The sequence below is a fragment of the Arachis hypogaea genome, chromosome 1, assembly GCF_003086295.3.
Source record: "Arachis hypogaea cultivar Tifrunner chromosome 1, arahy.Tifrunner.gnm2.J5K5, whole genome shotgun sequence".
Lineage (NCBI taxonomy): Eukaryota > Viridiplantae > Streptophyta > Magnoliopsida > Fabales > Fabaceae > Arachis > Arachis hypogaea.
The window spans coordinates 11529449-11554905 of NC_092036.1; the positions used below are offsets into that span (position 1 = coordinate 11529449).

Consider the following 25457-nt stretch of genomic DNA (forward strand, 5'->3'; position numbering starts at 1 on the left):
CTTCATGGTCCATTCATCCTGATGAAATACCTTTGACTATACCAAGTAAATGATTGAAAGAATATTATAATAGCGTGCATCCACTCCCAACATGATGATATTCTAGGTTTAATATACCAAAAGAATTTACATTCATATTCATATTCATATGTGAAAATTGATACATATACATATTGGTTAAGTGATTGTGGAACGGGATTTGAGAGCATGGACAGAACATGCTGTGGCATTGCAAATATGGAACTTGTCCCATTTTATAGCACTTCTCATTGAATATGCAAAGATGCATCTAAATATGTTCTATGGGACAGTTATCACCCTACTGAGAAAACTTACAGCATTATTATCTCATATTTAATAAAAAAGATCGAGTTAATTCTCAAAATAGTTTCTAAAATTTGATATCTAACTCAATTTAGTTATTTAATTTTCAATTAACCTAAATTATACCTAAAACTTTAAGGAGGGACTCCAGTTGATCCCTCCGTCCATTTTCATCACTCGAAAGATGATATGACACGATTAAACGAAATTGTTTTACTGTTTGTATTTAAACATCATCATTTTACTCCTTCTTTAGCTTCTTCATCCTCCTCAATGTCTAAACCTCCCACCATTTCATTGCCACCATCCTCAATAATATCTTACCAACCCACCACCATCACCCCCCTCCCTCCTCCTCCACCCCTCTTCTCCCTCTTCTTCTTCCTTCTCCTCAATTTAATCATTTGACAATGATAAAGAAAAAAGAGTATCTTCGGGAATCCCAAGTGAGCTCACATTGAGTTCAATTGTGTCAGAAGTTCAAAACCCATCTTCTTGCATTCCTGTCACAAGTCATTATTGACTTAGCACAACAATAACAAATAACTAATTAGAAACAATAAAGAGAATTCTCAGACTCAAACATCAACAAATAATGCTAACGTACACATCATGGTGATAAGCCATGTTGATCACTTCTTTGAGAAGTGACTTTGGCATCAAGCTGTGAGACCCTCTAGAAATTCAACCCGTTAACATACTCTTCCATTGATCAAATTGAAGAGGAGGAAGAAGAAGAAGAAGTGAGAAGAGGTGAGGAGGTGGAGGGTTATGGTGGTGAGGGCGGTGAAGTTGAAAAAGTATGATTGAGGGTGATAACAATTGGATATTGATGATAATAATTTAAATTAATTAAAAATTAAAAAATTAAATTAAATCAAAAGTCAAATTTTAAAGATATTTTGAGTATTAGCTCCGAAAAGACCTATGATCAATTTGTGTGCATATGACTTTCCAACAACTATAGAAAGCAATGAATGATACATAAATATTCTTGTAGCAAACTAGGACCTAATTAAGATTTGATTATTCCAATGTATAAAAATTAGACTTTATTATTAGATGTTTGCTACGGTACGATGATAAATTCATACGTACCGATACGTTTAAAATATAGACAAATAACAATAAGACATATGAAATTTATTTTCCACGTCAGCATTTAATTTTTTCTTTTTTAAATATATAGTATATCACCACTTTTACTAAAACACCCTTTTTAATTAAATAAAAATAAAAAAACATTTATTTATTTAATTTTATAAAAAAACTTAAATATCCTTCCTTTATTTGATTAGACAAAAATACCCTTTTAATACTCCTATCTTAACAGCTTCTTCCCAAATAAAAAAAGGAAGTTGAAACAGGAAACCCTAGCTTCTCCACCACCGCCGCAAGGACTGCTGCCGTCCGTCGCTCTTAGGCACTACCATCATCGTCTGGTCGTACGTGCTTCTTCCTCCTTCAAGAATCGCAGCTTCTTCTTCCTCGAGCTCGGCGCGTTAGTTCCTGGTATTCACCTGCTCCATCGCGCTCCTGCCGCCGTCTATCGGGCACTCAGTCACCATTGTCTTTGTCTGGTCGTCGCAGATTCTTCCAACCCACCACCGTCTTCTGAGTTGTGTTCGTCGCCTGGCCTCTGTCTCCGTCACGATTCTGCCCCCGTCTTCTCACACTGCTCAGAAGAAAAACACATCTTCATTCCAGTTTCCTTCCTTCGAGTTCAGAGAGCAGAAGCTCAACCAAAAAAAAATCTTAGACTTCGACAGTCAGTTCACTGCTAACTTCTTCTGCGTTTTTTATTTATGCCATGTTCAATGATTATTTGATTACTGAATATTTGAATGTTTTATGTTTTAATTTTTTATTGAATGATTATTTGATTACTAATGAGCTCTAGTTCTGCTGTGTTGCTATTTTTGTGTGTTGTGATATTTTTTTGAATGATCTTTTGTTGTGGTGCTGTTTTGTGTGTTGCTGTGTTGCTTTTTTATGTGTTCTTTATTTTTTATTGACATGCATCTGAGTGATATCACCACTGTAACTTTACTACTTGCTCTGTTGATGTGCTTTTGATTTCTGAATGTCATGCCACTTGTTATGTTACTATTGCTGTTTTGGTGTTTTTTAACTTCTGAATCTGCTGTTTTTGAATTTTTTTGATAAATTTATTGATTTTAGAATTTAGGGTGATTATATGTTGCTGTATTCTAATTTTAGTTGCTGATTGTTGTTGATTTCTGACTCTGTTTAGTATGTTGTGTTGATTGTTCTTGATTTTTGGCTCTGTGAGTGTTGTTCTATTTTTGGTCTGTATTTGATCTTGTTCAAATTTTATGATTTTGTTACTGTCTCCTGAAAGTTGGGTTTCTTTTTCTAATATGCTTAACATCAGAAGGATTTGGAAAAATTTGTTACTCTTTGTTAAGAATGTGCTGAAACTTTGTTAAAATTTGGCTGAAAATTTTGTTGATAGATAGCTTTTGATATGAATATCCAGTGGTTCCTCTTAATCTTGTATGTTTATTACCAGATCCTTTCGGTATCATTTTGTCAAGATTACATTGCTTCAATATATGAATTAATTTAGTACTATATTTTTTATAATTGTTGCATGTTATGTTTGAATAGGATAGAGGTTTCTTAGTGTTGCGGTTGCTGATTGTAGATTTACTTGCACTTTCTGATTATATGTTGTTTATGTGTAGGTTGCGGTATTGTACTTTCATGATAAATTTATATGGGTGAAAGGGCTCGGTCTCTGCACTATTCTGTTTGGTGTCAGTTTATTCAACTGGTACAAGTAAGTCATCAGCAAACTTGTCTTCCAAAATTCTTTTTCCTTTAATTCTATTATGCTTGTTTATATGTTTTTTCGGTCTATTTTTCTATTTTAGATTTCTGAAGCTTCAGAAGGGCCATTTTGGTGAAGGTGAGGTGGCAGTGCTTCACACAACAGATTCTGCTGGCAAATATGTTATTCTTGAGGAGATGGATGAGCAGGATATCTGAAACCTTCATAGCAACATCTTCAAAGTAAGTCCCTCAGTTGGACTGTTGTTAAGTGATGCATGAAGCTGTAATAACTTATTTATCTATAGATATATATAAATTGACTTTCCCTTTTTAATCATAAGATCATTAGTGCTTATCTTGGTCATCTCAGGGCTTGAATGTTGATGTTATCAACTACTGCTGCTATATGGCACTCATTAATACTGTCAATGGAGAAATGTACCACTTTTATTATGCACCTTTCTTGTACACCTTTCGTTTTTGATATAAAAGAGGAATTTTTTTTATCTTCTCTCGCCTTTTATCAATCACTTTTAATAGGTATATAAGAGAAGTGTATACTAACTACTAAGTAGTGCATATAAGATCTCTTAGTTGCTATATTTGTGTAGCTCCTACGACTCGCCTGCTGACCGAGTTCATGTCATGTTTTCAACAGTTATTATAGTTATTCATCCTTATACTTTTTGTGGCAGGGTTGGAGAAGGGACCTTCTCAGTTTCTTAGTTGATTACACCAACAAAAACGGAGACATGGATATCATTTGAACTTGTATCTGTGTGTTGTTGTCACATATCTTTTAAGGTTGCTATACCTTGATATACATTGAGATGGCGTATCCACTTTTGCAAATTCTTTTTTGTTCTAATCAAATCTATGTTCCCCAAAAAAAGTGGATTTGTTATAGATAAATCTTTTGTTTTTTGGTTTTACTTTTGTATAGGGGAATGCTTATCCCCAATTTGTATTTTCCTTCTCCTTATCTTAATGAAATTGTTTTTATCTATCAGATCCCCAGTTGGATTTACTTTTATTTATTTATGTTTTTTCTAGAGGGACAAAATTGAAGAAGCTTTAAGGCTGGCAGATTTATCAACTGAGAAGCCTCATTTTTCACATTATCTAGAGTGGCTTCTTTTTACGGTATTTGAAGCAGATATATAAAGGTTAATAATGGTATTTGTCTAATTTGTGAATTTCAACCTGTGGTTGTGCTTATGACTATATGGATCAAACAATGTATGTACTCTCGTAAACCATATTATTACTTCAAACAAACTTTATGCCAAATTTTATGAGGGGAATGTCTTGTTCTTGCTGCTTCATTGAACCGACTCTTTTCATATAACAAGCTCTGTTAAGCTGCACTTAACGGTGGCATGAGCTCATTACAAGTGAAATGAGGTTCTCCTCTCATTTAAAATGACAAAATGGGTGACATTTGGGCAAAATGTTGGGGAAAATTCTTAAAGCATAATTTTATACACTTCCTAGATCAAGATTTTAGTTTTCTTTCCAAACCAAACATAAAATTAGATGCAGAAGTGTACATCATCAATGGGATCTCTTCATGGTTCTATATTCACAATATAAAACTGAATATTTATCTGATGTTGAAGCAACCTGGTATTTGCATGTAGTTTCTTTGTCATTTTTCTTTGAAATTTCATGGTGCTTAAACTTGATTCTTTAGTGTTAGGATCACATTGGTATATAAGTTGATTACCATTAGTAAGAGTTAGCTAGGAGTACTTGGTTACAATGGTTTAGTCATTTGATTAGTATAAATAGAAGTGATAGGATACAGAGAATGGTTTCAAATTCTCTGAGTAATTGTGATTGTTTTGAGAATTGAGAGGTCTCTTTAATATCCTCTCTATCATTTTAATTCAGTAACAAATACAACTTTCTGCGTCCATTTCTAATGTTTATTCTGGCTGTTTATTTTTCATGCTGATTACCCCAGGCCTAATCCAAACAAGAACCAGCTCTCAGTTCCCAAACATGCCAAAAGATCGCTTTTGGAGAAAACCTGTGATCTTATTAGGAATTTTCCGGAGTACCTTGATGTTGTTGTAAGTGTTGCAAGAAAACTGATGGTCGTCATTGGGTAGATTTGCTTTGAGCATTGGGATGGCTGAGAAGCGGAATTTGTGGAGAATAGGGAGAGGAAGTATCTAGGGTTTGAAGACAATCGACTGAAAACTGCATAATGAAATTTCAGGGTTTGCGTCTGAAGTTTAGGAAGGATAATGTTCCAATTTTGCATAATTGACATTTGACAGTGACACTTTTAAGGATAATGATATACCCAATCGTACTGCACTTTTAAGGATCACACTCACATGTATTTTTATGGACCAAATAGCGAGCTTATTATCGACAGTATTTATTTATTTATGTACTTCAAACCGTCTAACAGTTTTTGAATGGAAGTTCAAAACAAAACAATAATAAAAGGTTGAGTCCTTACATATTGGACTAAAATCCTCCCTACTTGTAAAGCTCACAAGATCACAACGTTTTCTTAATTTTCAATATATAACAAGGCACCAAAGCCATGATAATGATACATTAAAATAACATAAACAGTAATGGCAACTGAACATGCTTCAAATATACAACCAAACTTCTAGGAGGCTACCCAATTCAATAGAATAAGATGCATGATCAAAATATGTATCTCAACTCTAGAAGCAGACAAGACCCCAAATAGCGTGAAAATAACTATAACCATAACCATCATATGGCAGTTTTTTGCCTTCTCTGAAGATCCACTGATGAGCAACATACTAATTGTATCCAATATGGTCTGCTCTTGGCTTTTCTCTTTTTCCTCTTCATGTTCGTAGGATATCTTGCTGGTGAGTTCCATTCTTTTGCAGCATCATTTATCAGAGCTTGAGCTGAAGGTGATTCTTCAATTCTATCAACACTTGTAGGAAGGATATTAGAATTAGTATTTTCTTCTTCCTTTTCAAGTAAAGTCTGAGCATCACTAGAATTAGAAAACTGAACATGAGCGGACTCTAAATGTACATCACATATTGAAGCATTTGTTATTACAACAGAATTTGAACCAAGTGGGGAATCATCTTGGCCAAGCACAGAAGGGAACTCGGCACTGTCTTTTTCCTTCAGATTAACACTTGTGATTGGTGTTTGTGGTCATTCACATGCTTAAGCTATGTGTTTGAGTAAAACAAGAGGAACCAGTTTAACGAATCTATGATGCCTTGTTAAATCTGTTTCAACAGAGGGTCCCATGATCCATAAATGTTGCTTTGTCAGTGGGAGACTATTAGATAATACTAATAATAATGCTTATGTTCATGACCTGTTAGTTAGCAGTCAATGGCAACTGTTCCTTTGATCTCCATACAAGTACTCAGATCTCTATTTAATCTTCCAGGAACTAGACAGTATATGTAATGAAAATATTTGGACCATACCAATGTATCGAGTATCTCCATCAGATGGTAAGTTGTCCAATTTAGGTGTAGAAGCCAAGATTCTTGTGATACACAGTTATGTTGCTTGTATATCTATGTTGAAGAATTATCATGTATTTGACATGCACTATATATATTATATATACATTGCTTAATGAAGGTGGATTCCGAGCTTTGGTGACCTTTAAAGGACCCAACTTTGAGTGTTCATTGGGGGGTGACACTTGTTCCAATCCTCGCGAAGCAAGAGACTCGGCTGCTGCAAGGGTGTTGGCTAACTTAAGAAGCAAGCAAAAATTAGCTAGTGATTTTGACTCCAAGGCTTAGAATCGGCAAACTTTCTAGATTTTTCTCTACCTTTGATTTCTGTTTGGTGTAAGGAAAATAAAAGTAGTTTTTATTTTACTGATTTGACAATTGATGTGCCATATATTAAGTATAGCAGCTGAGTTTGTTGCTTAGTCCCAAGTTATCTGTTATCTTGGTTTACTTTTATCTTTTGTTATTATTAATGTTTTGGTGAACAGAAATATTTTCTTTTTGAAAGTGAATTTCCAATAACTGTTGCATGGATGGATATATTGTTTTTGTGAAACGGCCATGAACATATATGAGGTTTTCTTCGTTGTTTTTGCGTGTTTTTGAAAAACTTACAATTTAAAATTAGTTGTAAAGATAACTTATATATATAGTTTTTTGTGATATAAATTTCAAAACAGATTTATCATGTTCAAAATGTTTTTATTTTTATTTTTTAGAAAAAGCTGTTTCGTAGCTACCGAATTATCAAATAAAGCAGTACTTAATCATTATATGTATTTTTTTAATTTCAATCATGCTATATGTACATTAAAATTAGCCACTAGTATAAAATATATATTGAAATACAAATACATATTAAAAATAAATCGAACAACACATGTATTTATATATAAATACATTAGTGACTAATTTTGATGACTGATTTTGGTATTTAGACTCTAAATATCTCAAATATTTTACCATGTAAAGGAAACACAATCCAATAAAGAATTATCTTAAAAGTACTTTTCAACAAAAAATTATCTAAACATCAATTCCAATATCTAAACAACAAAAAGCTGCTTAATAGACTGTAATCTTGTTGAAAGTTCAGTATCTGATATCGTGGCGATCTTCAAGACTGCTACCATGAACACTTTCATTTGTACCCATTCCATGCAAATTACCATCAGTTGATTGGGTTTGACTCTTGGATGGTAAAGTCTCTTGTCCTGACTTATCTTTTGCTATTTAAACCCAATTTTGAAAACTTCATATAATCAGTATTTGATTAAAGGTAAATAGTGAACGATCAATTGATAATTTGCAACCAAGCAACATGGAACCCAGCGTATTTATACGCATGCATACAGAAGTGGTAACCAAATACTAAAAGGGAGTAAATGGAATCCAGAAGTTCTATAGATTCGTCACTAATGTAACATTCATGATTATCATGCCTCAGGTCCACTCATGATGGCTAAAACACCATTAATATTAGGTACAATTCGAATGAGTTCTAGATATTATAATTTATTAATTTTACATTGGAACATTAATAACAAGCATACTGTAAATGAATCTATCCATACCTCCACGTGCAACATTAGAACTCTTCTTAGTGTGCTTCAATGCTTCATAGCTCTGATCCACACTAACCTCTGGTTCGACATTATGAAGTCGAGCACTCAATCTAGTGGCAGTTCCTAGTTTTACAACGGGAGTAGCAGGGAATGTAGACCCCCTTAATTCATTAGACAAATGTACCGGGCCACCTTGGGCAGCAATCTTGTCACAGTATGCAACTAATGCTGGATCCATCTGTGAGATCATCCCATGCACCTGACAAATGTAAAGAGGAGAAAAAAAGAAGCAAGGTGAGTCCACAACTGAACATTTATAGACACTAATCATCAGCACAAAAGCTCTAGCTCAAAACTAATCATAAAAGGAAGTTCATTTATACCACATCACGGAGCTGACAAGCTCTACTCACAATCCGAGCACCGTTTTAACCCTCTCTATTGTAAACCTGTGTGGAAAATAAAAAGGATCAATTTCAGATAATAAAGCACTCTCAATCATTTTCAACTATATCACATCACAAGAATGGACATTGAATAGGACCCAGCCAAGTTAAAGGCCACAGGATGCATACCTTTGCATTGGAAACAATAAGATCAATGTCCTGCAGGAATGCAGAACGTGTAATATACCAGCCATTTTCAACACGCTGTAACATGGTTACCATGTCCATTGGGTTCTGGATAATTGAGTGATAGTTAGGAGCATCTTCGTCTGAGACTGGATAATGGAAGAGATTATATCGCTTGTCATATAATATCCTGCCACAGAAACAGAAGAGACAAAATCAGAGAGCCAGAGAGAGAAGCTTTATGTGTTCAATTAAATATGACAATGGCCCAAGTGAAGCCAAGAATTCATGAATTTAGAACATATTAGTTGCACTTGCTTACTTGCAATGCTTATTCGTCACGTACTCACATCAGTTATATCAATTTAAAACAATTTATAGATATTTTGGTTGGTGTATTTTAGATAGCATTCAGAGCTTGGTTAATAAAACAAAACCCATTAAGGACTTTAGGATCATTCTGCAACAATATCATTAGAAGTTTAAAACAACAATCAGACCAAGAACAGGCCAAAAGGTTAAGAAAAAAATGTTTTGAGAATTGCATAGACCTAGTAACAAATCTGGCATACTGAGACATCCACAAGTATGTTAACCTAATAATCGTTTAGGAGTCATGTAATTTGTTTACTTAAAGGAATCACACAAGCTAGTGTTAACCAAAACATCACCAATCATGTTCTTGTCACTCCTTTTCAAGACATAAGCATGAGCCCACAAACCCAAAGACAAAGCACCCAATCCAGCACAGGAACTAATCACACTTTGCATGGTGTAACTGTCAGGATCATAAATCCTCTGCATCTCACAAAACATTCTCAACGCAGTGTCATACTCACCAGCACTTGCATAAGAGTCAATCATGATGTTCCATGAAACCTCACTTCTTTCAGACATTTTCTCGAACACCTTGTGTGCCAAGTCTAGAAACCCACAAGTTGCATAAAAATGAATCAAACTGTTACAAATATGAGTATTCGATTCAAACCCAAGTTTCAATACATGAGCATTTCACCTGTTTTCCTTCAGAAAGAGAGAACAAGTAAACACATGCCTTTAATACAAAAGGGTATGTGTAATTATCAGGAATAACCGCTGCACTTTGTTATTCTCGTTCCATCATTAACATTGCTTTGTAAAGTTCCATGGACTTGTGTTTTTGGTATGCGGTTCTAGCATAGGCTCTTATGAGTGTGTTCCACGTGAAGGAAAAAGGAACAGAGATAGCGCCGTCGAAGATGAAACAGAGCTACGCGACGGAAAAAAAGGCGAGCCTGGAAACGATCGAACCGAGCTGCGCGATGGTGCTTTCAAAGCTGAAACAGTAGCTGCACGATGGTGGAACAGAGCTGCACGATAACGACGGTGGCTTCGAATCTCGTTTCGGTGACGGTGGCTGGAGATGGACGGAGGTGAGGGAGTGAGATCGATATTGGAGAGAGGAAGGAGGAGCTCAGGGTGATGGGAGGGATGGGTTCGCGTTTAGATGTTGTGTGGAGCTAAGGTTGCTGGGTTGGGTAATTGGTTAGGGCATCCCAGTAAAACAATGGCGTCTTGCTTGCGATGCACATTGAGACAGATGAGAGAGATCGAGGAGCAGAGAGAGACAGAGAGAGAGGATAGGAAGAGGAAAGAAGAATATGAAGAAGACCGAAATCTCCATAGGTGTGAAGGAGAAGGTTTATGAACTCGGATGAAGAACAATTTTGGTTTTTTATTTTTGAGTAATTACCCAAATCAGTCCCCGAGGATTTTAAAATTGGACGTTTTAGTCCCCGAAAAAAATTAATACCCAAATCAGTCCCCCATGGTTTATCTCCGGCGGCCAAAACAATCCCAGACCCATTTCTCCATTTTATGCCACCGGAAAAAGTTGAAGTGGCACAGTTACTCTCCAGCGTGTCCAGCAATAAGAACAGGTGTCATACAAGGACAAATTAGTCCCCAACCATGTTATGAAAATGGCGCCGTTTAAGGATTGGTTCCAAACATTGCGTTTAAGTGGGAAACACAAGGTCGCGCTTCTTCTCCTCTACCTCAACCCCTCTGTACTTGAACAGAAGCGTCTTCTTCATTGAACCTTTTGGAACCCTAGTTTATCAGCAGCTACAATGACACCAAGCAAAGGAAGCTCATTTTCTTCGAATCGCCATGGTGGGAGACTCGGCGGTGGCCATAGTTGTAGCGTTATCAGAGACAGTGACATCAGCAGCCTAAGCAAAGTTGAAATCCCTAAAGGGCAACACCCAATATGTCTATGCAATTTGTATGCAATAATCTCTACTTCAAGGACTCATGAAAATCCGGGTAGAGTGTTTTTTGGATGCCCACTATATAAGGTAAACAATTGTAGGATTTCGAATAATTTACATTCTATAAGAATTGTGTTGAAGAGCTAGTTTTGTGTGATGAGCAGGAAAAGTTATCTCATTACAAGTTCATTGCACGGGTTGACAAGATTTTTGACATTAAGTTGAGGAATGATAACTCGGTGAAGAATGTAACCATGGGTGTGTGAGATTGCTGCTGATATTTTACCCATGTATGATACCAATGATGCTGGTTTGGAACGCAAACTGATGGAGTTGCAAAATAGAATTGATTTGTTAGAGCTTCAGAAAAATGTAGTCCCAAAAGCTGAGGGCAAGAGTAAATGTACGAATGTAGTACTTGTTATCATGTTCTTTGCAATGTTAGTGTTGATTTTGTTAGTAACAATAGCTATTTTGTAAGTTATATCTTAATATTAAGAGTTCACTGAAACCTATATGCAAATTTGTATGCTTTTTTGTGATCTAAATGCTTGTGAGAAGAAGAAAATTTATGCAATATATCAGCTTTAAAGTTTTATTCCAAAATTGTTTGGTTGATGACCTTTATGAATCCAAACAGAAAATCATATTGCTATGTCATGTAGTAAAATGAATAATGAAAGAAAAAAGCAACAGCACTATTACTTATAAGTTCAGTAACAAGTAGCATGAAATGAATAATGGAAAAAAACAACAGCACCATTACTTATAAGAGCAAATATATTGCTTTAAGGTCGAATAGCAACTTCAAATCATAGAATGCAAGTCACAGATTCGACCTAATAAAAACAACATAACTGTCATAGTAGCAACTTAAACTAAAGTCAGAATTCGGCTATACATGAGCCGAAACATAATTCACAAAAAAAGTTTCATCCACACTACTCCATCTCAATCTGTAAATTAAGAGTATTTCAAGTTTAGGTCCATCAACTTGAAAGCTCATTACCAAAATACAAACCAAACTATTACATCAAAAAGCATAATCATTTGTCTTCATTCACTTCTGTCTCGGATGCTTGAACCCAGGATTTGGAATAAACTGGAACATCCTTGATGTAGTACCCTCACTTGCCGCTGCAATTGTTTCTACCGAGATGCCTTGACTTGGTCTAGGTGGTGGAATAGAAGGTGGAGTGCTAGACTGGACTGGTGCAGGATATTGTGGTCCTTGCACTTTGGAGAATTACATATCTTTACATTTAGTTTTTCACTCACCATACTAGACACAAAACCTGGTGCATTAGCTGCGGGCTAAGTTGAATTAGCATGATCGACCATATTCTAAAATAATGAAAAAATTAGCCAAATAAAAATCCAAAGTGGTCCTTGTGAAATTTAAAAAAAGACATATAAGTCTCCAATATTTTTTAAAGTATTCACCTAAGTCCCTATAGAAGCCCTAAAAACTCAATTTAACAATCGCGAGCAACAATTAACAGGTTATTTATGGTGGTTTACCTGCACCTGGGGTGCTGATGGTGAGAAATGTATCTCATCTGCAGGTTGGTTTGATGTTCCAGGATTTGCACCAGCCATTGTCTTTCTTCTATTTGGATTAGTTGGACGTCTAGTTGTTGCTGTTGGAGGTCCTTTGCAAGTCATGTAATTATGGCAGAGCTCTCCACACTTGCTACAAGTAACTCGAAATGTCTTCTTAACTTTGTTGCCGTCAGTTCTGCTCACTTCAGTCTCGGATGACTCTTTTCTTCTTCTCTTGATGGGTCTGCCAACTGGCCTCTTTAGTTTTGGGGGAATAGGTTTCAGATAATTTGTCTTCTCCCAGTATTCCTTAGAATTAACAGGTTGTATGCAATGTTGGTACGTTGCTATTGCTGCCCCAATCTTAAGCAGAGGGTGGACATATGTCTCAGGTCTATCACCCCTTCTAGCTATGGCAGCAAGTGCATGAACGCAAGGAAGACCTACAATTGCAGATGTATTTAGCAACATACAAGTGTAATTTAACAATTGTAAATTAACACACAAAATATAGTGAGTATACCGGTTAATTGCCAAGTATTGCATGTACATTTGTTTGTAGACAGGTTGACAGAAAGCTTCTTGGAGCCTTGTTGAACTTCAAAGACTCTCCTTTCGTCGTCACCAACCCAAACTGGCTGCCAATATCTAACATCCTTCATAATGTCATCAAACCTTTTTTGTTGAGTGGGTGCGATCTCAGTTCCGATGTATGTCTCCAATACTTGTTTGTACTTGGTCATCCGTCGCATGATATAGCATCGAAGCTCCTCACACATTGTAAGAATTGGTTTTGACCGGTAGTTCACTATTTTTGCATTCCAAACCTCACACATGTTATTGGTGAGGTTGTCACACTTTGGTCCGTGACTGAAGTGAGCTTTGGTCCAGCAAGCAGGCTCAAATTTTTCTAGATAACTCCATGCTTCTTCATTGATCCTTTTCAACTTTTTCATACTTGCTTTGAATTCAGCATCAGTAGTGCATTTAGCACATTCCCACACAATATTCTTGACTTGCTTGTCCTTGTATCGATTGGTAAAATTTTTCCAAATATGTCTGACACAATTTCGGTGATGAGCATGCGGTATCACCTCCTTTAGTGCCGGCAACAATCCCTAAGAGCAAGTATATAAGCACAACTTAAATTGGAAATAGTAGGCAATAAACAGCAATATATTGATAACATCATTAGAGTAATAAGCTCGAAGATATCTAGTCCTAACAAAATGTATACTCAGTTTTCATATTAAAAACTTAGAGAGGTTTTGGTACAAAGAGAGAAAACATTTAAAAACCAAGTCTGGTATTGAAATTCTACTTCAAACTCTCTTATGACTAAATCAATTAGTAATGTCCATTTTTTTTATTGTTAGTACTCTGAAAATATTACTTTATTATAGTGATCTTTGCATTAATTATATAATTTTGTCAGGTTTCTAGGTGTGTAGGTCATGATTATGTTTGATTGAGTCTTAAGAGCAATATATTAGCAACACATTGAAGTAGTATTTTGGAAGCTGCATTAACAGAACGTGTTTCCTTTTATATATATTCTAAATAACTATTGAAAGAATGGGGAAATTTCTTCTAGTGCAGAGCAAGATAATTAATCAATTGCTCGTTAGTTTATATCAATCAAGTAAGATAATTAATCACAACTAAATTAACTTATACATTAACCCGAAAACAACTAAATTAACTTATAACTTAATCAGCAACTATAAACAGTCCCAACAATGTAACATAATCAAAGACTTAATTATAACTTAATTGAAACTAATAGAACTAACAATGTTAATTAAAAAATAGTGCAGAGCAAGATAATTACTCATTTGCTTGTTAGTTTATATCCATCAAGTAAGATAATTAATCACAACTAAATTAACTTATACATTAACCCGAAAACAACTAAGTTAAAAGAATAACTTTTGTTGGTCTGAGATAAAATTCCACCCATGAATGTATTGATCTCCAAGATCTTCTTGTAACAAGGTGAGGAACCACTTCCAACTCTCCTTTGTTTCACTATCAACAACAGCGAATGCTATCACATAGAAGTGATTGTTCGCATCTTGACTTACAGCGGACAATAGTTGGCCCCCAAAGTATCCCTTCAAGAAGCAATCATTAAGACCGAGTTTTCTACATCCAGCTTTAATACCCCTTTTACATGCATCTAGAGAGACGTATAGTCTGTTAAACAGTGGAAGGGACTGAGGGATGGGTGTCACATCAAGAATGGTGGAGCTCCCTGGGTTACTTCTGTGTATCTCTGTTAGATAGTCCCTCAACTTGCTGTATTGTGCTCTCTCGTTGCCAATCACACGCTCCCTTGCTTCCTTGAGGGCCCTATATACCATCTTCCCATTAATCATAACATTGTAGTCGATCTTGATGTGCTCATAAGCCTCACTCAAGGTCATGTAAGGCTGAGTTCGAAGCCTCTTCTCCAGCTTCTTAGCTACCTACTTCTGATCTGCCATGTTGCTTCCGAATTCTCTGGCACAAGTGTGATGAGGAGTATAAGTCTTGATTTGGTAACTCTTAAGCTGATTATTCCATGTACATAAAATTAGCCATGGACAAGAATTCAATTTGGCACTACCAGTTTCATTTTTAACACAATCCTCAGTTCCGGCATTCATATCCCCAACGTCAACTTTGGTAGCCTCATTTGTCACAGTCTCTTCAGTCACAGCAGCTTCATTCACATTATGCTCACCTATAACATTACTTTGCTCCTTTGGCTTTCTTGGCTTTTTAATCCTCTCCACCCCATGTTCACAATCGCATCTAACCCTCCTTTGATCATTCTTTATGTACCTAATTTTTCTCCCCTCAAAAATTACATGATCCTTAAGAGCATTCTTAAAACTTTCAATTGTGGCAAACTCCATTTCCAACTCAAAGTTTACCTCCCCAAATCCAACACCTTCATTAAATTGAGAAAATTCATACCTATCTCTCTTATCTTCAGAGCTTTCCGGAGTTAATAATGTCTCTGATTCATACTCAAAAATTGGATCTTCTTCTTCAATATTTTCCTCAGCCTCATCTTCACCACTACTGTTAGTAGCTTTAGCAGCATTGGCAGCCTCAAAATTTGGCAATCCAGCCTTTGTTCTAACAATTTTTGGCCCATTTGCAGTTGGGCCAGATGAAATTGACCCATGACCTTTTTGTCCAGCATTTTTTGGAGCCCTAATGTTGGGCTTAGCAGAAACAGCAGCCCTTGACATGTTTGGGCCTGCATACTTTGATCCAGAACCAGTAGCTCCATTAGTGTTTGTCTTGATTGTACTTGGCCCATCTGTAGCTTTCTTATTCTCTTTTAAAGCCTTCCTTCTTGCACCTGTATTCCTCTGTGAACTCTGCATTCCTACACCACCTTCTATTTTTTTTGCCAACTTTTCTAGTATTTCTCTTCTCAATCAAACAATCTGAGTCACTATCTTCATCCTCAAATCCTGCTGGGGGTGGTCTATATGGTTCATCCTCTGTCGTTTCATACCCGTCATCACTAGACTCCTCCTCAACATCTGCATCAGCATCAAAGTTCAAATTGATGTCCTCTGGTGGAGTAACCATTATTGGGTGATCGAAATATAAATAAAACTCGTCAGTCTCCTGGTTCATCTGTTTATTTTCACGCAAATGATTAATCTCCAAATCTCTTTTTATAGGGTGCAGCCCCCTCTCCAAGTCAGGAGCCTTAGGATCAAACCAGTACATAGCCTTGTAATCTAAATAGCCTAAACCTTTGAATAGAGTTTCCAGGGCAAAGAAGCATATGAGGTCAATATCCATCTTAGGAAATTTGTTAACTTTTCCATCAATATATAGAAGAACTCCCTGGTTATCCCTTACAAAATGTCCACCGTGGTGGAAAACAGGAACTACATAATCCTCCATCTAACTGCAAGTACAACATACTTGAAATCAACAAACAGAATCATCAAACCCTAAACTACTCTATTTTGAGAATTTTGGTAACTGAACCCTAACCAAACACTATACAGTCACAACATAACAACCAAACCATTATACTCCATAATTATCACAGAACAGAAACTCAAAATCCAACATACTCTGTAATGGTGACATTCAGCATTGTACTTAACTAATTTAAAATTCCATAAACCTAATCAACATAAGAAAGAGAATACAAGCTCACCTTCCTCAATGAGCGTGTTCAACGATCGTAACATCCACTTCCCTCTGTCTTACGCGCCAATTATTGCTTCTGTTTCGGGAGCGACGCATCAACAGAGTCACCCAATGCTACCGTTGGTGATCGAATTCTTCAGCTGCTCTAGGAGATTAGGTGCGAGGGATTGATAGCCACCTTCTCTGTAACAGTTTGAAGAATGTGTGGGGTTTGGTTTCTATTTGAATAGAAAGGGGTTGAAGTTGAGAAGAAGAAGCCTGACCTTGTGTCTCCCACTAAAACTCAACGTACGTTTGGTTCCAATCTCTAAACGATGCCATTTTGATGAGGTGGCTGGGGACTAATTTGTCCTTGTATGACACCTGTTCTTATTGCTGGACACACTGGAGAGTAACTGTGCCACTTCAGCTTTTTCCGGTGGCATAAAATGGAGAAATGGGTCTGGGGATTGTTTTGGCCACCGGAGATAAACCATGGGGACTAATTTGGGTATTAATTTTTTTCGGGGACTAAAACGTCCGATTTTAAAATCATTGGGGACTGATTTGGGTAATTACTCTTTGTTTTTTTAATATGTTTAACACAAATGAAAAATAATTTTGATTTTTTGTTTTTTTAATATGTTTTTGTTTTGTTGTTTCAATTATTTTAAACTATAAAATTAGAATTAATTGAATTCTAAAATTTAATTAATTTAAAAGGGTATTTTTGTCTAATTAAATAAATAAAGGATGTTTAAGTCTTTTTATAAAATTAAATAAATAAATGTTTTTTATTTTTATTTAATTAAAGGGGTATATTAGTAAAAATGCTGATATAATATATATTTAAAAAAATTAATGCTGATATAGAAAAAAATGCCACATAATTTATTACTGTTTGTACATATTTTAAACGTATCGGTACGTATGAATTTATCATCGTATCGTAACAAACACCTCATTATTAATTGTGTTTGTCACTGTCTACAAGTTAAATAATTGTGTTTAATTAGCATAGTGTTATTAGAAAAATTCCATGTCACTTTAATAAGCATGCTCTAATTGACTTCTAAATCAATTTTATGAATCAATTGTATTACTTTCGTTGAATATGATTGTGGCTGATTATTCCTTCAAGGTCCATTCATCATGATGAAATGCCTTTGATTAATTAAGAATAGCGTGCGTGGTCGTTAATTATATTATTAGAAGACTAATATCAAGTAAATGCTTGAAAGAATATTGGAATATAGAGTGCATCGACCCCCAAAAAATTACTCCACCTGTCCCTGGATATTTAGTGTGTGTTTGGATTACAGTTTATAAACAGGAATTTGCATAAATTTGATTTTGCAAACTTGATTTTGATAAAAAATAAATTTGTGTTAAAGTGATTTATGTTTGATAATTTTTGTATCAAAATTGATTATAATAAAATAAATGTTGTTTAGTTTATACCATTTAAAATCACTTTTAGATAAAAAATTACTAAAATAGACTTTAACTTAAATAATTTTTTTATATTATCCTATCATTTTAATTTAGATATTTAAATAGATGTTATTAGTTAATTTTATAATAAATTAATATTTACTTACTAAAATAAAAATAACATATAAAAATAGACTAAATATATTTTTAAATAAAAAAATATATATATATATATATAAATATTTATTCAAATGTTACATTTTTTAAGTATTAACGTAAAAATATTATTTTAGTATTTTTTTATATCGTACTCTTATTCTAGTATTCTCAATAATCTTATTCTTAATATTAATTTGGAATCAAATATTTATGATTTTATTATTATCTATGATTAATTTTTTATTTAATTTATTTTTTTAATAGAATTATAATCTATATTATAAAAAATTACATTAAAACATAATATACGAGAATTATAATTATAAAAAAGAGTACTAAAAATAATAAAAAAAATTAAATATTTACTTTATAGTAATTAAAACAAATTTGAAAGTTTCTAGATGATCTTTTTATATACTATATTTTTAGTATTTTTAGTATTTTTTTAGTATGTTATAATTTTTTACTATTATTATTATTTATAGCTAAATTTTTTATTTAATTTACTTTATCTAATAAAATTAATAAATCATATTATAAAAAGATAATAACAAACATAATACACAAAAATCACAATTATAAAAGTGTATAATATCAAACAAACAGTTGAAAAAAATAAAAATAATAAATAATAAAAAAATATAGCTCATATAAATAAAAATAACAAGAATCCTATAAATAATATAATAACATACATGAAGGATAAAGTTGGTAAAATGTAAATAGATGGTTAGTATCCATGACTAAAAGCTCATTAGTAAAACGCAGAAGCTTAAAATAATTGTTTCTTGTAAACGTGGTTTTGGTAGAAAAATCACTTCTGCGGTCATAAAAAAGATTTGACAAACAAAAAAATTGAAGCTTTCAAGAAGTCTACACATACTTCTTCTCTTCCAACGAATTTTCCAAACACAAACATCTACTTTTGTTTCTAGAATTACAAGTTGGCCATTTTAATACAAAAAATATTCTCAAGAGATATATTTTTTATTTTTATATGTCCCAAATACCCTATAAAAGAAACTAGATTTCAATTTCTTGATTTGAACAAAACAAAGATCAATTCCTCAAAGAATTCCAATTTTTTTAAATAGCCCAAAAATAATTATACTTATGCTAAAAACTAAATTCAATATTTTCATCTTTTTGTGTTCCTTTTTGTCAATTAATAAACATTTATTTGTAGGTATATAAATAACACAACTTTATATATGTGATGAATGCGGCCAACATGCTTTATTTGAACAAAAATAAAAAAAAATGACTTATTTTAGTTGAGGTCGTTATTCATTCTCCGGTATTAACAAATCTCTAAATTAAAGTGACAATACCAAAAGCTAAAAAAGGTGTCTTAAAAGAAAGTAACTACATGTCTACATGGTGAAAGATTTATTATTTAGCTTGGTTCAGTCAATAACTTTTTAATATTTTATTCCCATTCTTCTTGAATAATCTCATATATGTCCCTCTGCAGTCCTCCACCATTTTCTCTAATTTTTGCACTATTCTAGCTTAAATTATTCTAGCTGTCTCTAAAATGTTACTCAATTTTCAGTTAAATTTTATATTTATTTAAAATTTTCCTATTATATTTTTATAATCTAAGTATTTCTAATTAGTTAACATATAATCAACCAAGTTTCTTTAATAATTATTTAAATTATGGGTAAATGCCAAATTGTTCTAAAGAATTTCAAATCAAATATCTTAATTTCTAATAAAATTTTATTATTCCAAAAATTTTCAAAAATTACTCCTAGATAAATTATTACTTTTTTATTTTACCTTAATAAATTTTTTAATATATATGTTAGTCAAATAAATTTCTAATAAATTTTATTATAAAAATATTAAATCTTAAAAATATTATTATAAAACAAAATAATTCTTTTACCGAAAGACAAATCCATCTTAAAAATTTTCTAAAATAATAAAAATTTGTTAAAAAACTAAAATTTCTCAATTTAAATTCTTTAAAAACCAAATTACTCTATTTTTAGGGTAAAAAACCTAAACAAGCCAAAAGGAGATCAATTTGACACAAATAAACCAAAGCAAAATCTGATTCATCAATCAACCAACGGACATTTCTATATAGTTCGAACCAAATAGGTTCGAACTCACTTTGCACATAATTCGAACCAAATAGGTTCGAATTACACGTATAGACCAAAGCAACATAATTCGAACCAAATTGGTTCGAACCATAACTTGATAATTCGAACCTAATAGGTTCGAATTACACTGAGCATATTTCGTACCAGAATGGTTCGACTTAGTGAGGACCAGCGCTGTATATATATGGTCTGAACGTCAGTTGCTATCATTAGAGGTGGTTTACATGGCTAGTGAGGAGAGTTTCGGAGTGTTGGTTCACCACAGAGGATCCATTAAGAAGAAAACTCGTTCCGGTGTGAAGTTCACTGATAAGGATCCTCTCTGTATTATCGTCACGCCTACGACGAGGTATGAGGACCTTGTTAGCTCTGTACTGCTGAAACTTGGTCTGGAAGGTGTGAAACGGGTTAAGAAATTTTTTTATCGATTTTCAATCACGGTGCTCCAGAACACCGTAAAGTACGATTGTTTCACGATCGGGAGTGATGAGGACTTGCAGGTCATGTTTCATTGTCGCCGGCAGTTTCCAGAGGTGAGGACACCAGAACTGTTGGCAAAGTTGGTTGACGCGGTGTCCAACTCGGGGGTTCGAACCGTAATACCACCACTTTAGCCACGGTTGCCGGTTCTAGCTCCAGACCTGTCGTTGCATCTTCCTCCGTCCCTACGTACGAGCCACCTGTCCAACCTGTCGCCTCCCCTTCGTTCACTGTTGATCTCCACGAAAGTGTAGGCGACGAGGTCGGACAAGGGGAGTATCTGCCGACATCTTTACAGTGTGCTGCACCGGCTTGTGTTGGAGATGGATTCTTGGATGATCCAGAGGACGATGATATCGAGCCGAATATGATTGCTGATGACAGTGGAGATGATGTTGGAGCAAGTGATCCTGCTGGGGTGGGCGGTGGTTCTAGCTCCGGCACGCAGCAGTACCCTCCACATTTTTTCTCTTTGGACTTGGATGCCATGAGGCAAGAGGGGGTTGCTGGGCAGCCGGTTGGATTTGGCGCTAGAGATGCTGAAGGGTCTGCAGGTTTGACAGAGTTTCAGGTTGGTCAGCAATTTTCGGATAAAGAAGAGGCCCTGTTAAGTGTCAAGACTTACAGCATCCGGCGAGGGGTACAGTACAAGGTCGTGGAGTCTGACTATCGCCGGTATGTGGGCAAGTGTTCTGAGTTCGGCAATGGGTGCACATGGTTGATTCGGCTCAGTCTCCGACAGCGCAAGGGGATTTGGGAGGTCAAACGTTACAACGGACCGCATACTTGTCTCGCCACCTCCATTTCCAGTGACCACAGGAGTTTAGATTATCATGTGATATCGGCATTCATTATGCCAATGGTTAGGGCTGATGCATCCGTCAGTATCAAGGTGCTCCTAAATGCCACCGCCGCACACTTTGGGTTTAGGCCGACTTACAGGAGGGTCTGGTTGGCGAAGCAGAAGGCTGTTGCCCTCATCTATGGTGACTGGGATGAGTCGTACAACGAGCTCCCAAGGTGGGTGTCAGGTGTCCGGTAGACGATGCCTGGTACTGTTGCAGTGCTAAGAACGAGCCCTGTTCGTGTCAGTGGACAGTTGGACGAGTCTCGAGCTTATTTTCACAGACTATTCTGGACCTTTCCACCATGTATCGAGGCATTCCGTCATTGTAAGCTCCTTGTTAGTATTGACGGCACCCATCTGTATGGCAAGTATGGGGGAACGTTGCTTGTCGCGATTGCACAGGACGGGAACTCCAACATACTCCATGTTGCCTTCGCATTAGTCGAGGGTGAGAATGCTGAGTCGTGGTCTTTCTTTCTCTCCCACCTGCATGAGCATGTCACACCGCAGCCGGGTCTACTGGTTATCTCGGACAGGCATAACGGCATCAAGGCCGCCCTTGAGGCTCCTAACGGAGGCTGGTTACCTCCGTTTGCATACTGGGCATTCTGCATTCGACATGTTGCGGCAAATTTCGCCCTCATCTTCAAGGGCAAAGACGCAAGGAGGCTACTTGTGAATGCGGCGTACGCTAAGACCGAGGTCGAGTTCCACTACTGGTTTGATATTCTTAGGTCCGAAGACCCGGCGATGTGTGACTGGGCTAACCGGATTGAGTATTCCTTGTGGACACAACATTGTGATGAGGGGCGTAGATTCGGACACATAACGATGAATATATCTGAATGTGTGAACTCGATCCTCAAGGGTGTCAGAAATCTTCCTGTGTGCTCCCTAGTGAAGGCAACATACGGAAGGTTGGCCGAATTATTTGTTCGCAAAGGGAGGGAGGCTGAAGCGCAGATGGAAACCGGACAACAATTTAGTTAGCACTTGGTGAAGTGTATAGAGGCCAACTTGAAGACAGCTAGGTGCTTCACGGTTACTGTGTATGAAAGGGATAACTCCGAGTTCACCGTCGCAGAGACAACTCCGACTGGTTCTTTCTCACTGGGTACCTACAGAGTCTTGCTTGCATCTCACACATGTGACTGCGGATACTTCCAGGCACTTCATTTCCCTTGTCCCCACGCACTGGCATGCTGTGCCTACTCACGGCTTACATGGGAGCCTTACGTCCACCAGGTGTATCGTCTTAGTTCGGTCTTCAGTGTGTATCAGATGGGTTTCACACCTCCCATTCCGGAGGGTTTTTGGCCACCATATGACGGGCCGACTGTCATCCCTGACCCCAATAAGAGGCGTGCGAGAGAGGGTCGTCCCAGGTCCACTCGGATACGGACCAATATGGATGAGGCAGATCCGAACCGGCCAAAGAGATGTGGGCTTTGTCGGCAGCCCGGCCACACACGTCAGAGTTGCCTACAGCTCGGAGGAGCAGAGCACACACGGGGGCATGATTAGGTGTATTGGTGGCTTTGGTACTTTTGTTATTTCAATTTCGCGTTTAGATTCCACTATTATCGGTTTTCTTATTTGTAGTTGGTGACTGATAAAATTTGTTAACGTTAGTGCGATGTACTTTGAATGGATTTTTAGTTAATGAATATGTTTTGTCACCGCAGTTTTAAACGAAATGTATGTCTAATGAACACCGACAAAAATAACTGTACGAGTCTTATTAAGACATGATGCGGATTCTATGTTCGTAACTTAAATTGCTTGCTGGAACGAATTCTTACTAATTCAAATCAACATATTTTGAATTACTTGGTAAATATATGCTAATAGGTTCGAATTATCAAGTTCGAATTATGTTGCTTTGGTCTATACGTGTAATTCGAACCTATTTGGTTTGAATTATGTGCAAACTGAGTTCGAACCTATTTAGTTCGAACTATATAGAAATATCCGTTGGTTAATTGATGAATCAGATTTTGCTTTAGCTTATTTGTGTCAAATTGATCTCCCTTTAGCTTGTTTAGGTTTTTTACCCCTATTTTTATAAAGATTTAAAGTATAGAAAACTGATTTTTAGTCAGTGAATACTAAATAACTTTAGAGTTTATGATTTATAATTTAGGATGCAAGACTAAGAGTTTATTATTTAAGATTTAGAAATTAAGATAAACAAAATCATTTTAAAAAAATTAACAAACGTTAGCTAAAAAAATTGATTCCCTAACTTATATTACTCTTTTACATTATTAATTAGGATTATTTAAAATTTAGAATATAAGATTATTGTCTAAAGTTTAACCAACTCTATTTTTTTAATAAAAAATATTATTTGTACATTAAAATTAACTACTAAAATTAATTATCATATATTTATGTATAAATAAATATATGTGTAGTTTAATTTATTTTTAATATATATTTTATATTCTAATGTATATTCTACTTTATTTAGTGACTAATTTTGATATATATCTAATATGATTATTTTTTAATACTACGTATAAAAATATATTTATTGGCCAAAAATAAAAAATATTATTTATATATTAAAATTAACTGTTAAAATTAGTTATTATATATTTATATTATAATTTAATTTATTTTTAATATATATTTTATATTAATGATTGCTTTTAGTAGTTAGTATTAATGTACAACTAATAGCGACAAATATTGGCTCAAAAAGATAAGTTTTATGGGTTAGGTAGCATTCTAAAACTTGCTTAAAGAATCCATAGTGACATAAACAGTCGATCGTGTACGCTGATTAACTCTTCTATTCACACGCACTAATTTAAATATAGAATTTAATCGCATGCAAATGGTCAATAAGTAGTAATGCATGTTTGACCCACTGTTAATAACTTAAAGCATCCACACCAATTGAATTATAAATACCCTCTTTTGTCTTCTTTAATTTTCATGCTTCATTCTATCACGAGCTTCAATATAATTTTTCTTCTTCTAAACTCTACTTTGAATTTTAACTTCATTGCTAGGTTAATAAGTGATGGCATCAGTTCTCTGCTTCTCTTGCATGGAGACATCGACGTAACCGTTTCCGAGGTTCATCAGCCCCACACCCTTAAATCGGTTTGTCCTGTTTCTATGGATCCTTAGCTCTATACCTCTCTTTTATTTCCTTTTCTTTGCATTAATCTCATTCATATAATATATCAGTATTGTTTTATTGTTTTACAAATTTATAATTTTATTATTATTTTACAGTAATGTTAAGAAGACAAAAAAAAGTTAAAATTTATTTTATTTTTTATTAATAAATATTAAATAAAATAAATTCTAACTATTTTTTACTAATATTTTTTTGTTATCAAATATTTCTGTTATTTTAAATATGAATCTACAATAAATTAGTTTGAGATCATACTTACCAAATTGATATATAATTCAAAAAATAAGGGATCTAATACTCAACACATTTATTTGCTGGTATTTTCAAATTTAAGAGATAGATCAAAATCAAATCTATTCTATTATATAAAAATAGGATGTCTGCATTTAATGATGAAGCTGACATGACATATTTCGGAGAGTATTTTTCAATTTAATTGTTTTAACTCATTTAATACAATTTATTGCACTAACTTAATTATATCAACTAATTGATTTGATCAGATATTTAAATATTTCTTTTCTTAATATAATTTATTATAATTTATATTACTTAATTAATTATACTACATTAAT

The 25457-nt window shown here is 34.8% G+C and overlaps 1 protein-coding gene and 3 long non-coding RNA genes across 6 annotated transcripts; 1 reads left to right on the forward strand and 3 right to left on the reverse strand.

Moving 5' to 3' along the window:
• Positions 1-224: 224 nt before the first annotated feature.
• LOC140184728 (uncharacterized) lies at positions 225-1066 on the reverse strand. Its single transcript, XR_011882268.1, has 2 exons — positions 932-1066; positions 225-827 (listed from the first exon to the last, which is right to left on the reverse strand). It is a non-coding gene; the product is annotated as an uncharacterized lncRNA (long non-coding RNA).
• Positions 1067-1332: 266 nt separating this feature from the next.
• On the forward strand, positions 1333-5485 carry LOC112796754 (uncharacterized). 2 transcript variants are annotated; one of them, XR_003199357.3, is made up of 6 exons: positions 1333-2092; positions 3033-3127; positions 3222-3360; positions 3816-3924; positions 4174-4263; positions 5087-5485. It is a non-coding gene; the product is annotated as an uncharacterized lncRNA (long non-coding RNA). The 2 variants fall into 2 exon arrangements; XR_003199350.3 differs by having other exon boundaries at positions 1667-2092; positions 4174-4286.
• A 1964-nt stretch (positions 5486-7449) lies between these two features.
• LOC112796761 (uncharacterized) lies at positions 7450-10439 on the reverse strand. 2 transcript variants are annotated; one of them, XR_003199369.3, is made up of 6 exons: positions 9764-10406; positions 9588-9671; positions 8752-8938; positions 8560-8625; positions 8186-8435; positions 7450-7840 (listed from the first exon to the last, which is right to left on the reverse strand). It is a non-coding gene; the product is annotated as an uncharacterized lncRNA (long non-coding RNA). The 2 variants fall into 2 exon arrangements; XR_003199368.3 differs by lacking the exon at positions 7450-7840 and having other exon boundaries at positions 7994-8435; positions 9764-10439.
• A 441-nt stretch (positions 10440-10880) lies between these two features.
• On the reverse strand, positions 10881-14968 carry LOC140179617 (uncharacterized). Its single transcript, XM_072218803.1, has 4 exons — positions 14627-14968; positions 13093-13660; positions 12522-12985; positions 10881-10961 (listed from the first exon to the last, which is right to left on the reverse strand). Exons 1-4 carry the CDS (start codon positions 14966-14968, stop codon positions 10881-10883), a joined length of 1455 nt encoding a protein of 484 aa, XP_072074904.1.
• Positions 14969-25457: the final 10489 nt, after the last annotated feature.

Coding starts and splice junctions, on each gene's coding strand:
- LOC140179617 (XM_072218803.1), bottom strand. CDS start 14,968: ATGACCTTGAGTGAGGCTTATGAGCACATCAAGATCGACTACAATGTT. Junction 13,661..14,626: donor GGGGCCAACTATTGTCCGCT/GTAAGTCAAGAT, acceptor ACTTGCTCTTAG/GGATTGTTGCCGGCACTAAA. Junction 12,986..13,092: donor CAACCTGTCTACAAACAAAT/GTACATGCAATA, acceptor CTGCAATTGTAG/GTCTTCCTTGCGTTCATGCA.